Here is a 13,898-nt window from a genome sequence, read left to right on the forward strand (position 1 = left end):
CGGTCTGAGATAAGAAGTATGTAATGATTGCAACGTGCAGGCTCATAGTCCTAAACAGTGGTCATAAACTTGCTTTCTAGTCCCAGCTCTCTTCCCCTGTGAAGAACCAGGAGATACTCATCAATTTTAACCAGAAATATTTTTTTACATATGTATGTTTTTATTTTTTTAGAGTGTAATATGGAGGCTTTTCCTGTAATGTCCTTCTTTAATTAGGTTTACTTTTTTTTTACTGTGTTCAAATCCTATCTGAGCCTGATTCTGCTCAAAACACCTGATCAAAACAATCAAAACACCTGATTCTGCATTTCTTTCGGTTCAAAGTATTTATGTCTTAGCTGTATTGACCTGTATTAAAGTCTTAACCTTCAGGCAGAAGCAAACAGGATATACATCACATGCATATACATCACATGCAGTCCCCTTTTGTCACAAGCATACTGATGACCAAAATGTCATTCTGGTGTCAACACCTGAATCAAAATCAAAATGTCAACACCTGGTGAAGATGCTGCAGCGTTTTCTAACAGCTTGTTATGTAAATGATATTTAACAGTTGATTTTGAAGCTCGAAACCACAATCGTTGGAAAATTTCTTTTCCTCCCTCCTTCACATCCCCCACTCAGTGTATGGACACGTCAACTGTTTGTCAAGTCCCTAATTTGCTTAGAGACATTTTTAACTCTTTATGTATTATTTTCTTTTCCCGGTTGCATGATATCTGTTGGGATGGATGACAAACCCTGTGTCCCAGTTCACTTACTATCCATCCTAAACAGTATCCAAATGTGTCCCAAATGTTTAAATGAGTGTCCCAATGGTTCCTTAATGGTTTTGTATTTCTGGAAGATTTGCAGTATGGAAAAATGGAAATAATCGCGTATTTTCAGGTAACATTGCCCATAACTCTTTGAAGGAAGTGTTTTGTGACGGTTTACTTCACTGCATTTTTGATACATTTTAGAGAGGTGTAAATGAAATGCGAAAAAAAAAACTATATAAAAGGAATCAGGGGATACATTTGATTATATAGTATAGTAATAATATAAGTATATAGTAATAATATAAGGAATGGTAAATGAAAAAAAGCTTGATGAGTTTGTTTACACTGACAGTATGTTTAACTAGGTAACAATGTTCTCTGTCCGTTACGTGTTAGCATGTCCCAGTACTTGCATACTGTACCTAACTTTAGTGTATAAAATAAGTAGGTATATTGGGACATGACAAAAAGAGATTTTAACTGGGTGTAACCTAATATTTATAGCCCAGAGAACAAGGACATACATAAACACAACAACAGAGTTCCTCTGAAAGATAATTTAACTCCTAAGTTCCATTCAGTGCAAAAATCCTCTTAAAAATAAAGCCTCTTCTTTGCCAGTGTTAAAATGTTCTTTAGACCATAAAAGGTTTCACCTAAAATTGTGAGAAAAGTTCTACTCGGCCTTGCTGTGAAAACCCCTTTTGGGTTGTCCTCATTTTTAAAAGAGTACTACAGATAAAGACACTAAAATAAAGACTTTTTCAACACTTCAAAACACGATGATTTATTTTATTGACATCATATATATTAATTACTTCTCAAGCATTAATTAGTTCTCAATTAGATCTCGAACCTCAAGCATGTGAAGCTCTATTGTGTCTCTAATTTCAAATATTTTGCATTGTAACTAATTGACATGGATGATTATATCTCTATCTTTCTTTGCTAGAATTTCTCGCTCTGACTAAGCTGATAGAGGGATTTTTTTTTTTTTGCTACTACAGGAACTGTCCTATTTACCCATAATTCTGCCACCGCTCATTCTTCCACCTCCACCATCAAAGATCTTTGCATTTGTAACAGGATGGGTTTCAAGGGCTTTCCGCTCTGTTACACACACCCACGCACACACACACACACACACACACACGCACACTGGTGAAGGGAGTAGTCAATCAATCTGTTTCCTGCCTGTCTCGCTGTCTGCTCACATTACGTGTAGCAGACGATTAGACACGGCTTGTTTGTGGCTCGTATGAAGCGCCAGCAAGAGGAAGCACCTGAACAAGATCGTAGCCTGATCTCTGTGCAGTCAATGGTTCTCAAACTCGTCCTCAGGGTCTGCCAGACGGTCCACGTTATTACTCTTTACCTGTGTTGTATGAGTTAGGATTTAAAAAAAAGTGGACCATCTGGGACGCCCTGAGGCCTGCTTTAAATAATCCCAGTGTGGTAGTTTGCACTTAGCCCGGGTGATAGCTCAGAGATAACAAATAAATAGTCAGGCTGTGACAGTATACATGGTATACCCTTATTCTGCAATACTTACAGTTATGATTCTGTGCCGTGTCAGTGTAGATGATAACAGGTAGATATATACAGTATGTAAGGAGTAATACTGCGTTCCCTCAGAGGTTGTAACTAGTAATATCAACTACGGTGCAGACTCCTCACCAAGTTCAGCAAATGATGTCAGAATAACATCAGCAAGCATAGTATTACTTCTTACATCTATGTGTGTAACAATGTATACATACAACATACAATCAACATAAAACAAACAGTTTCTGGTTTAGCGAGGAAAATATACATTACTCATCACAGTTATCTGCCTCGAATGTTAAATGCTATGCTAAAATGCTAATAAATACGAACATGGAGGCGTCCAGGTTTTTTAATCCACTTTGAATGAACCAAACCTAGCAATTTTCTATTCAAACACTGTCGTTCTTTTTATTTGCTATGTAGTTATATTTAATACTGTGGAATATCCATTAAATAAATTAATTATTTCATAGCTTATAACAGCTAGTTGTTCTCTTGCCATTTTTGTCTTTGTTGAAGTTACTATTACAGACTCAGTGCTGTATTAGTAACATTCCAAAAACCTCAATCCTGTAAGCTTTCCAGTGTCTGGAGACTTCCGAACTATGCTAAATAAACATCTATTCCTCTACTCAAAAGCCTGCTTCATGTGGTTTTGGTCATGTTTTCATTTTTCCTAGTTAACTTTTTACCAAAATTGAGATGTCTGTACATCTTAATGCCTCAGCAGTCTTAATGTCTTTGAGGGTTGCACGATTACAAAACCTCAATGATCACATCTTACGTTTGCGTCCATGTACCAGAGCTCCAGTACTGCTGGAGGCATTATTCAAATTTCTTGACAATGTCTTCAGGAAGAAGATCGGCTTGTTGGAGAAAATAAACGACTGATAGAACAGGAGGAAATTTTGATTCAAATTTAAAGAGAAAAAAAGCAATAAGACAGAAGTGGTACATGAAAGGCCATTAAATAAATTAAAGGGTGACAATGAAAAACAGATGCAATGGAATAAACGATTACACCATGTCTGTGAAGACCAATCACAGGCTTGGTCACATAACATATTTGTCTGCAGAGTTCACCCACTTACACAATATGGTAAAGTTTGAAGCCCTTGCAAGGTACATTTGCTCCATGACTATGACCAAGCAATTGAAGGTTAAGGGCCATGCTTAAGGGCCCAGCAGGGTTTGAACTTACAACCTTCCAAGCTGCGATCCAACACCTTAGCCACTGAGCTTCCACAACCCCCTATAAAGCGTGCCAAGATCTATGCCAGAGCTCAAGGGTGTTATTCAAATGTATCACACATGCAAAAGTAAATAGAAAAAAAAACATTAGTCTAAAACACTGCCACTAGACCGAACATCTAGTGAAACACACTAATTGCTTGCTTTGATATAACATTAATTCTGAGCTCTCCATTAAAACTGAAAAAACAGAATACCACGCATGTGATGAAGAGGAAAAGAATTATTCATGTTCAGGGAAGGAGAAAGAATGTTAAGTCAGAACAACCCCACAAACATGACCGACCAAACCACATTTCAGCTCAACACATCATTTATTCACTCAGTTACTTACAGAGTATCAGTCAAATTTTCTCTCACAATGTGCACTTTACAACAAACTGCCATTGACTGCACGGGGCAAGCTGCAGGCTTCTCAAATTTTACGACGCATTTTGAGATAAACAGGCCAGTGCCATAGTGTTCCACATATACAACTTAACAGAGAGGGGATCTGAGTTAAAACAATTGTTTATGAGGAGAAAGAATGTCTGATTTGTGAAAAAAAAGATTCAGGGATTGCTTCGTCTTGAGAATCATCCACTCGCTCTGGTATGAGAGACGTACTCATTGAGCGCAAAGAAAACCGTCGCATATGAATCGCACTCCGTTCACTCAGGCGGTGCACTTCTCAATAATGCAAAACAATAGCAGAACGGTCATGATAGCAATATAACATTACAAATAATAAAGCTCTTGATGACCATGCCAACATTCAGTGTATTGGGAAAAAAAAAGTACAATCCTGACGAGCTTGCTCTTAGTATGAATACACTGTATAAAAAAAGCGTTCAAGTCAACAAGAAACGAAGGACAGTTCCTTGTGGGATACGGGAAGGACAGGGGAATGGGGTATGGAGCTCTGAAGCGTCGTAGGAATTTCTATGTGGCATAGCGCTTGGTCCACTGTTTGGCTATCCTGTCGTGCTCTGCTCTGTTGGTCAGGTACTGTGTGGCGATGCTTCCCACCAGAGGATCGGCTGTGGAGAAGAAGACAAGGAAGTAGCGTTAACTCGGGTGTAGAAACGGTAGGAAATGTATTATTAGATCAAGTCAAATCTGCTCAAATCATGGAGGTCCATAATATACCCTGTATTAGGAACAGCTGTACTTTCATGCAATTATCATGCAGTAATTAAAATACAGTTGAAGACTGGAAAAACATAATTTCTTTTCCAGTCTTTAACTGAATAGCCTGAGATTCCTGTTCTTGGCTGACAGGAGTGGAATCGTATGTGCTCTTCTGCTGCCCTCTTTGATGTGTTGTGTTTGTTCACCATGGTTTGAAAGAGTGATGATTAAAGTTACTGTATCTTTCCTATCAGCTTGAGCCAGTGAATCAAGCCAAACTTGGTGTTTCTAAGAGTGTTTCTTAGAGTGTTTCTGCCGAGAAAAAAAAAATCACACCATTCTGTATGACCTTTAGAGACTGTTGTGTGTGAAAATCCCAGGAACACAGCAGTTTCTGAACTACACAACCCAGGCAAAAAGCACTGAGATCAAACTGACTGTCCGTTATTCTGATGTTTAATGTAAGTTGTATTAGCATTATTTAATGCCATGTGATTGGCTGATTGGATAATTGCATGTGCAGAAGTGTAGAGGTGCAATAAATTGTGTAGGGTAGTTTAGTGGTTAAGGTGGACTTAGGATTCGAACTCACAACCTTCAGATTGCTAATCCATAGCAATCGGAAGGTTGTGAGTTCGAATCCAAAGTCCACCAAGCTGCCACTGCTGAGCCCCTGTGCATGGCCCTTAACCCTCAATTGCTCAGTTGTATAAAAATGAGATAAAATGTAAGTCCCTATGGATAAGAGTGTCAGCCTAATATCCTAAATGTAAGTTCTGTTACAGTAATATAGTGTTTTTACATCTGGGTGAGTGTTTAGAACTAAAAGCACTAATGCCTGTAATAACATTTTAAATTCAAATTGATTTTGTCCTGTGATCATAAGAGGGTCCTTGGAATGACAGGCTTCAAAGTTTAAAAAGCTAATATAATATAACATATTTTAAAACATTGTTGTGTCTCGAGACCAAGGCTCATTGTTCAAGACCAGTTAAACTGGAGGTGTTCACTTTTTTGAAGCTTCATTCCCATTAGCGAAGAGCTAATGGGAATGAATTTTTTTTTTTTTTTTTTTTTTTTTTAGCCTTTTATTGTCTGAGAGCTTTTGGAGTACTTTGGTACATTGATTTCAATAAGAGGCTGTGTAAATAAACTCCAGATTGTAAAAACCTCATAATAAATACAATCGGATCAGTTTCTATGTCTGATCTAGGGCCTTAATCGCTGACCTCGAAATCAAAGGTGCTCAAATGTGGCTCCTCGGCAGCCCGCTATAGTACTGTGAGGGAGCGTGTGACGGGGAAAGAAAGGCCTGTGAGGGTTAATTAACTATCTTTGCACCCTGGCCCCTCTTTAATAAGCTGTGTCTCATTGATCTTTTCTGCATGAATAGCACCTTCAGTGAGGGGAACAGGCGTACAAGCGCAGGGGGAAGGGTGGACGTTCTTATTCAACCCTGCACTGAGAGCCTATGTATGTGGTACGAGTGAAGCTGAGATGGGGGAGCGTTCCTGCACGTAAAACATTCAACATGTACACTGTTAGGATGAACGTAGATAAAACTCTCGCTGCCTGAGCAGACCTCATTTGTAAATTAAATGGCTGTTTTTTTTGTTTGTTTGTTTTTGCCTGCATTTAAAGGAGGCAGCATTGCAACTATATCACTAGTTCTAGGAAACCACTAGTTCTACGAAAGAGCAAAAAACCTGCAAACTACCATCTGTTCTAGCAATACAGAAGTTTACGATTAAGAAGTTCAAGGCAACGTTCATGAATGTAGAAATCATGATTTTTTCTGTTCTTGCTATATTTCCTTTTAACAAGGTTTAGACAAATGGTATTCTCAGTCCATGACCTAGTGTATCTATTGTAGTATCGATGTATTAATTGATAGAAACTTCAAAAGCTCTTCAGTACGTCGCTCTTTAAAAGAGCATCTGCTACATGCTGTAAACAAAAATAGCTCATTTTTAAATGAATTAAGATTTTGCCTTCTATGGTAGAAAAATTCTACTTCAAGCCTTTATCGTCGAGAAGTAACACGGGGTGTGCTGTGCTCAGCCTCAGGGATTAATCTCATGGTAATAAGTTATAAGTCAGTACACATTTTTACAATAATTGTATCCAAATCCTCATAATGCACACTTCATAGTACGCGGATGTACCAAGGCTGTACAGTAACATTCGCAAATCTGAGAATATAATTAAACGCTGCCTAGTGGCTTTAGACCACTAAATCTAGCTAGCTAATTAAAATACAGCCCAAAGAACAAATCAATCAGATCTCTTTGCTTCCATCGTGTGAATTTCTTATAGGTGTTAGCGTTTTTCCTTATCTAATCTGTCCAGAGAGACCTGAACACTGTTAGCATTCTACTCAAAACACATAGCTATACATATGTACAGAGAGTAAGCAGATACAAACAAACTCCTCCCATTATCACTATTCAGCTATCAAAAGATCTTTAGCTCAAACAACTAGGTTCACTACTGGGTAAAGATACAAATTACGAGGATAAACTGCAATACGCTGACCCGAAATTTGACTCCCATTTGTTTACTCTCTCCAGCTTGTATTTTTTCATTTCATCTGATTGGCTGTCAGCTCTGTCTGTCACTGTGAGGTGAAATCACATGTTTTTCATATCTGAGCTGCGGTATGATGCTGGATGAAACAAATTTCCTTCCGATCCCGACCGGACACAACACTTACCGTGAATCACCACGGACACCAACATATTATTTTTTCGTTTTTGTTTGTAAAAAGTCTCACTGCATTCAGCTCCAGAATTATTAGCCCCCTTGCTAAGGCTGGGTAAGAACAGTAATGAAGAAATGCTAATTTATTTTGTTAATTTGCTTCATCTCGCACTGGAAATATATGACAGAAATATAAACACTAACTGAAATAAATCTATTAGAATAAATTAACCATTATCAAATATACATTATCTATATACTTTATCAATAACAATTATTAGCACATTTGTTTAACCACCATTAGCCAACACGTCTTCTATAAACCTTGATGAGAGATCAGAATACAAAGCAAGGAAACTGACATCACTCTTCAATCTTCAATTCAAAAATACACACACACACACACACACACACACACACACACACACACACACACACAGTCAGTAGGAAGACGGCAAAGCGTTACACAAAACACACAGGACGGCGTAATCACAACACGTATGATTGAAAAGAAGAGCAGTGTGTTGATTTGCGGCAGCAGACAGTGTCTCATCACAGTTACATCACAACAAGAGGCGTGAGAAGAAACAAACGAGGAGTGTGCGCAGCTAGCTAAATATCATGAGGACGCTTTGTTCATTGTGTTTATTTGCTACTACGACAATGCAAAACTATTTCTTCCTTCTCAGCTGAAGAGCTTAAAGCCTGTGCTGTGGCTCTGTGCACCGAATATGGCACTGGAACCTAGTAATTTTCTCTAACCGCAGGTCTTAGATCTTGGTCGTACGAACGAGTGTTATCATATACATGGTGTATAATTCTGTCTAGATTTTATTGGAATCATGTTGTACAGTGTGACAAGTAATAATCTGAAAAGACTGCTGGAATTGTCCGGTGTCAAAAAATCCTGAGCTGTGTCTAAAGCCATACAGTAACCCTGAGTAAAGGTTATAAGTCATGCTGTATATTTACTGTGAAAATCAGATCTCAGGGCATGACTTGTACGGTCGTGTCATCCTTCCTGCCTCTTATACGGAAGATAGGATCCATTTGTGACCCAGCAATGTGGTTTGATGATTTTCGTGCCTGCAAGGCTGCCAGTACTCCATGGAAACAGAGCCAGAGACCACAGTGGCTCATCATCTGAAGGTCAGGATGAGATGAAACTAATTTACCTCCAGATATAATCCATGGTATCGGAAGTGCGCAAGCGAGCTGTTACGTGTAACGATATGTTTCTGCACCGATCTCTTGCTCACATATAGATTAGCATGCCAGAAGGGAAGCTGCTCCTTATTTACACAGATGGCCACAGGTTTTGCATCTTCAAATCATTTAAAAGCATACGCTAATACAAACAGATAGCACATGGAAAAATAAGACTTTTAAGCATGTTGCTCTTTCTAAAATATGTAGAATAATTAGAAATGGAGAGAGATTCTTTTGCAGAGTGTCCAATGCAACTAGGCAATATGATGATAAATAATACATGTGTGATAAATTAGGTGTTAAATCTATAGGAAGGAGCTCAGCTGTTTTACATCTAGCATAAAATACTAACACGTTCCCAATTATTTAGATATATTTTTCTCCGTTTAAGTTACATCCTTCTAATTTATATTGTAGACATTAAACATTATGACATACTGCTTATACACTGCATTTTCTCTAAGCTCAGTTCAACCACATAACCACACCACTGCTCAAGAATAACCAAATCACACACGTGTTAACAGTCCAAATGAGCCAAAAAGGTGCTCAGGTTCAGGTCATAATGCAGATTAAAGCCATTTCAGAACATCAAAACGGCAGCGCTGGGAATCTTGACTCCTCTAAAAGCACCGGCGGTGTGAAATCTGACTGAATATGGGATCACAGTCAGTTACAGGGTGAATAATAGTTCGAGCATTTTGGCTTCAATTCAACATGTTTTTTTTTTTGTATTAGTTTAAGATGAAGAGATGAACTGCAGTCGGAACTGTAATATGTCTAGGGTTAAACATGCTCTGGCTCGCCGTTTAAATGAGCTGATCGTGCTAAAACCTTCTGCTTACATAACACATAACACGTCACAGGGACAATAAGGACGATGTGAATGTCGTGATGCGGGATGTGTATCTTACCGGGGTTGCAGTCTGTGAGGAGAGAGCAGATGGACAGCAGCACCTTGGAGATGGTTAGCGCTGGGCTCCAGTTGTCCTTCAGGATGTCAAGGCAGATCACTCCCTGACTGTTAATGTTGCAGTGGTAGATTCTGGTACGAAACGTCACCTGCGAGAAAAACAGCAAGGGGAAAAATGATTAAAAAACGTCTCCGAGAGAGAGAGAGAGAGAGAGAGAGAGAGAGAGAGAGAGAGAGAGAGAGAGAGAGAGAGAGAGAGAGAGAGAGAGAGAGAGAGAGAGAGAGAGAGAGAGAGAGAGAGAGAGAGAGAGAGAGAGAGAGAGAGAGAGAGAGAGAGAGAGAGAGAGAGAGAGAGAGAGAAACAGGCAAAGAGGACAGATACAGACAAACAGACAGGAAGACAGACAGAAAGAAAGACTAATGAACAATTACAGAGCGAAGGGCAAAGAGAGAGACAGGAAAAGAAATAGAGATAGATAGCAAAAAGCACATATATACAGAGAGACAGGGTGGGAGACTGAGCAAGATAAACAGAATGACAGACAATGAGAGGAGAGAGATGGAGAGAGACAGACAGGGAGAGGGGGGAGAGGGGCGGGAGGGAGAGAAAGAGAGGGGGAGAGAGAAAGGGAGCAAGAGAGAGAGGGGGGAGAGAGATTAGAAAGATAAGTTTAGAGTAAAGTAAGATTAGAACGATATTTTAGAAAGAGAATTAATAGTAACATCATTTTTATTTCTTGTTGCTAAAACAAATAACCAGGATAGACATTTACATGGAGAGACATAAGTTATTTATCTGCTTTTCATCATTTAACACAGGGCCTATCAGTCTGTCCTCATTGAGTCTCTCCTCAGGACACAACCGGAACCTTCATCCAGTCGGATCACTCAGCTCTGAACACTCAGACCTTCCTCCTTCATCACACTGCTACTAAGCACCTTAACACTCAGAAATAACACGTAAGGAATTAAGAAAAGTAGCTTCACGAGTTCTTGTGTGATGCCACTAAAGCTATGTCCCAAATCACCCACTACACACTATGCACTTACACACTGTACACTATAAACACTAGTGTCTAGAGTGTGAGTTTTTTAAGGGCCGTATCGTCTCAGATGGAACACTAATATGGTATTTTACTAAAAGGACGTATATTTTAAGTGAGGAGAAGTTATGTGTTAGTCCAGTGTCCTTCGAAGAGGTTCAAGAGTGTTTTTTTTTTTTTTTTTTATTTAAACACAGTGACAGATTCTGCTGTCCGGATCGAGCTCGTAAGTTTATTCCACCCCTATAAATGACTTGTTTAGAAAAACAATTGGAAAATAAAAAGCAATTTAGTACATGTTCATATCAAACATTAGAACGGAGATGATGTGTGATCTTTGCTCGATCATTCGGGAAATTCTGTTCTGCTGGGATTTCACACAGTCGAGACAAAGACGCTGAGGCTACAGTGAGTCCAGGTTGATTAAAATTGTTTGAGATCAATGAGACATTTTTCCTCAGTTTGATGTTTGATTGATATTATCTGAATCTCGTGACCTGGATCTGCATGATTTCACACATCCCCTTCTGTCACATAGCTGTCTGATTGGATAACTGCAAGAATATGCAGGTGTTCCTGCTAAGGTCATACAGACCTTCCTGTATTTCTAGAGCACCACAATCTATATGGACTAATAATAAAACAGAGGTGATTGCAGAGGAAATAGCTCTGATCGAGGTTACCGAGAGCAGGAGCCACAGCGTACTTTCACAATCCGGGGGTCATGATCAAGGCTGTAGTGTGGGAGGCATGACAGACCTCAGCGTCATGCTGTGTGTATTCTGAGCTACAGCTGGAAACGACTTGCTGAAATAACTCTGGTCTTACTTTGGACTGGAATGAAGGAGGTACACTAACAAGTGCATCCGTTCTGTTTTACTGCCGGTGACCTGGTCATGAGGAAAGCTCGCTGATCTGAGGTCAGGCACGGAGAACAGACGATCATGTAGTGTTTAAATTACAGAAAAACCAAAACATAAGCATGCGCTCGTGGAACATTTCAGACTGAAGGTTTGCTTTAGGAGGAATTAAGAAAAGATCAGAAAGAGAATGGAGGTAGAGAAATAATGAGAAAGAGAGACGGAGAGAGGACAGAGAGAGACTCTTCTCGTTATTACACTCTGTTCTCTCTGCTTCTCTTTATTTCTCTCAAAGGAAAATAACAAGAAGGAGGCAGAATAGAGAAGAGAGGGTAATTAAGGAAAGAAGAAAAAGAGAGACAGAAAGTGTGGAAGAGGGAGGACAGAAAGAGAAACAGAGCTGAAGGGAGTAGATATGGGGGAGAGAGAGAGAGAGAGAGAGAGAGAGAGAGAGGGGTGAGCAGTGAAGGTGGAGAAGAAGGTGATGGTGGAGAGGAAGGTGAAGATGGAGAGGAAGGTGAAGATGGAGAGGAAGGTGAAGATGGAGAAGAGGGTGAGGATGGAGAGGAAGGTAAAGGTGAAGATGGAGGTTATTTCTCAGCAGCGTAAGTGTGTCAGTTTGAGGGAACCCTCACTGCCCTGTGTACTCCACAATACAAACAATAATCAGACTAGATGTTCTTAAGAAGAAGATTTCAGACCAGATTAAAAATAAAAATCACACTAGTGAAAGAAAATTAGACAAGAAGAAAATGTGAAATAAAGAAAATGCTGCTTGCTCTCGAAAACATCAACTGTCTTCTCCCTCTATTTCTCATCTCTTTATATCTATCTGTCATTTTTCTCGCTCCTCTCTATTTCTCTTCTTCCCTTTAATTTTCTTGCTCTATTCTTTTCATTCTCTTTTACTCCTTATCCCCTTGTCTGTCTTCTCTCTCTCTATCTCTCTCTCTCCCCCTCCATTCTCTTCCTCTCCTTCTCTTTGTGTCTCATTGTTCTTTGCCGCTAAATTGCACACACTGCAGCTCAAAAGGAAACAAAATCCCTCGCTAATAAACTCATTAAAAGACCTTGACCTTGAGAAAACAAATAAAGCCACTAAAAATTCAGGAGCCCAAAACAGCTACACATAAAGAAAAAAAAACATACTGTGATGTTTGCATGTGGTGCGTAAAATGAAATAAACATATGGATTAAATCTTTGACAACACAGTTTGCTTCTCAACTGCATTGTGATGTAAATAAGCAGGAAAAGAAGCACATTGTCAGAAATGCCACAGAACAAGCACCAGTAAGCATCGAGATCTGTGCGAATGTTCGACAGAGTGTTTGCTTTCTCACCTTGGGAGGCTTGAAGGGGTAGTCTGGAGTGAAGGCGATGTCCAGGAAGAAGACTCCTCCTTCATACACGGAGCCTGGAGGACCCAGGATGGTAGACCTCCACTCGTAGATGTTGTCTCCTTTTGGGCCAGCACTAAAAAATAAAAACACACAAAACGTGTTGGGAATTGAGAGCTTTATCAACACTGCATTCACACGAGCATTTGTTTTCTATGGCTTTCTCAATTTTCAGCAATTTATTTGCAGCACAGTTCCAACATCGCTCACATCATTAGCTCCAACCTGAAATCAGCTGACCATGATTTTAGCGTTTTATTATTGTCACACATACTAGAGATTTCGCTCATTTCAATTTATTTGTATGCCACTTTTAACAATTCATATTATCTCAAAGCAGCTTTACAAGTTACTATATATCTTTAACATTTATCCTCAATGAGCAAGCAAAATCTCTTCGAGATGATATGAGGAAGAAACCTTGAGAGGAACCAAACTCAGAAGTGAACCACATCCTTATTTGGGTGATAATGGACAGGAAGTAAATTAAATGTAAATAATGTCCTTTCCATAACAGTGTGTAGAGTGGAATTAAGCTTATAATAAGCTAAATATATATATATATAGCTAGCTTATACAAAACTGGGACAAAGTATGACATAAATATAACATAAAAAGTTGACATACCCCAGATAAAATGGCAGGTTTTGTTTTGTGATGGAAAAATTGGAACCAAGATAAATCATAAATCAGAACATTCCAGATCTCGACATATAAACATTAAGTCTAAGTATAAGCATTAAGTCTATGTATAAATTATAAACTCATATTTTTTTTTTCAGGGAAAACAAACAAACAAACAAACGTATAACTCAGCTGCATTAGTATGTATCCCCACGTCTTTTTGGGTCACAGTCTATCAGTGTGGAACATCTTGGTTTCACAATATTTCCTATCCTTTCTTTCAGAAACATTCTAGAGCCATCATTTGTAAGGGCGTCTCCTGAGCACAGCCTGCTTCACTTCACCACACAGATGTTTAGCTGGATTCTGGACCGAGCTCTGGCGAGATCATTCAACATTGTTGATCTTCTGCTTTGTTGATTTGTGTGTGTGCGCTTTGAGTCTTTGTTGTGTTGAAAGGTGAAATTCCAGCTTATTT

General features: G+C 39.1%; 1 protein-coding gene across 1 annotated transcript in view; it reads right to left on the reverse strand.

The window, feature by feature from the left end:
- Positions 1-3,858: 3,858 nt before the first annotated feature.
- LOC132842828 (ubiquitin-conjugating enzyme E2 E2-like) overlaps positions 3,859-13,898 on the reverse strand; it is a 51,370-nt gene continuing 41,330 nt past the window's right edge. The window contains exons 4-6 of the mRNA XM_060865719.1: positions 12,740-12,872; positions 9,497-9,644; positions 3,859-4,582 (exon numbers count right to left, since the gene is read on the reverse strand). Coding sequence (XP_060721702.1) covers positions 4,485-4,582; positions 9,497-9,644; positions 12,740-12,872 — 379 coding nt within the window. The 3' untranslated portion in view covers positions 3,859-4,484. The remainder of the gene's footprint in view (positions 4,583-9,496; positions 9,645-12,739; positions 12,873-13,898) is intronic.

This window comes from Tachysurus vachellii, chromosome 3, assembly GCF_030014155.1.
Source record: "Tachysurus vachellii isolate PV-2020 chromosome 3, HZAU_Pvac_v1, whole genome shotgun sequence".
In the NCBI taxonomy this organism is placed as follows: domain Eukaryota; kingdom Metazoa; phylum Chordata; class Actinopteri; order Siluriformes; family Bagridae; genus Tachysurus; species Tachysurus vachellii.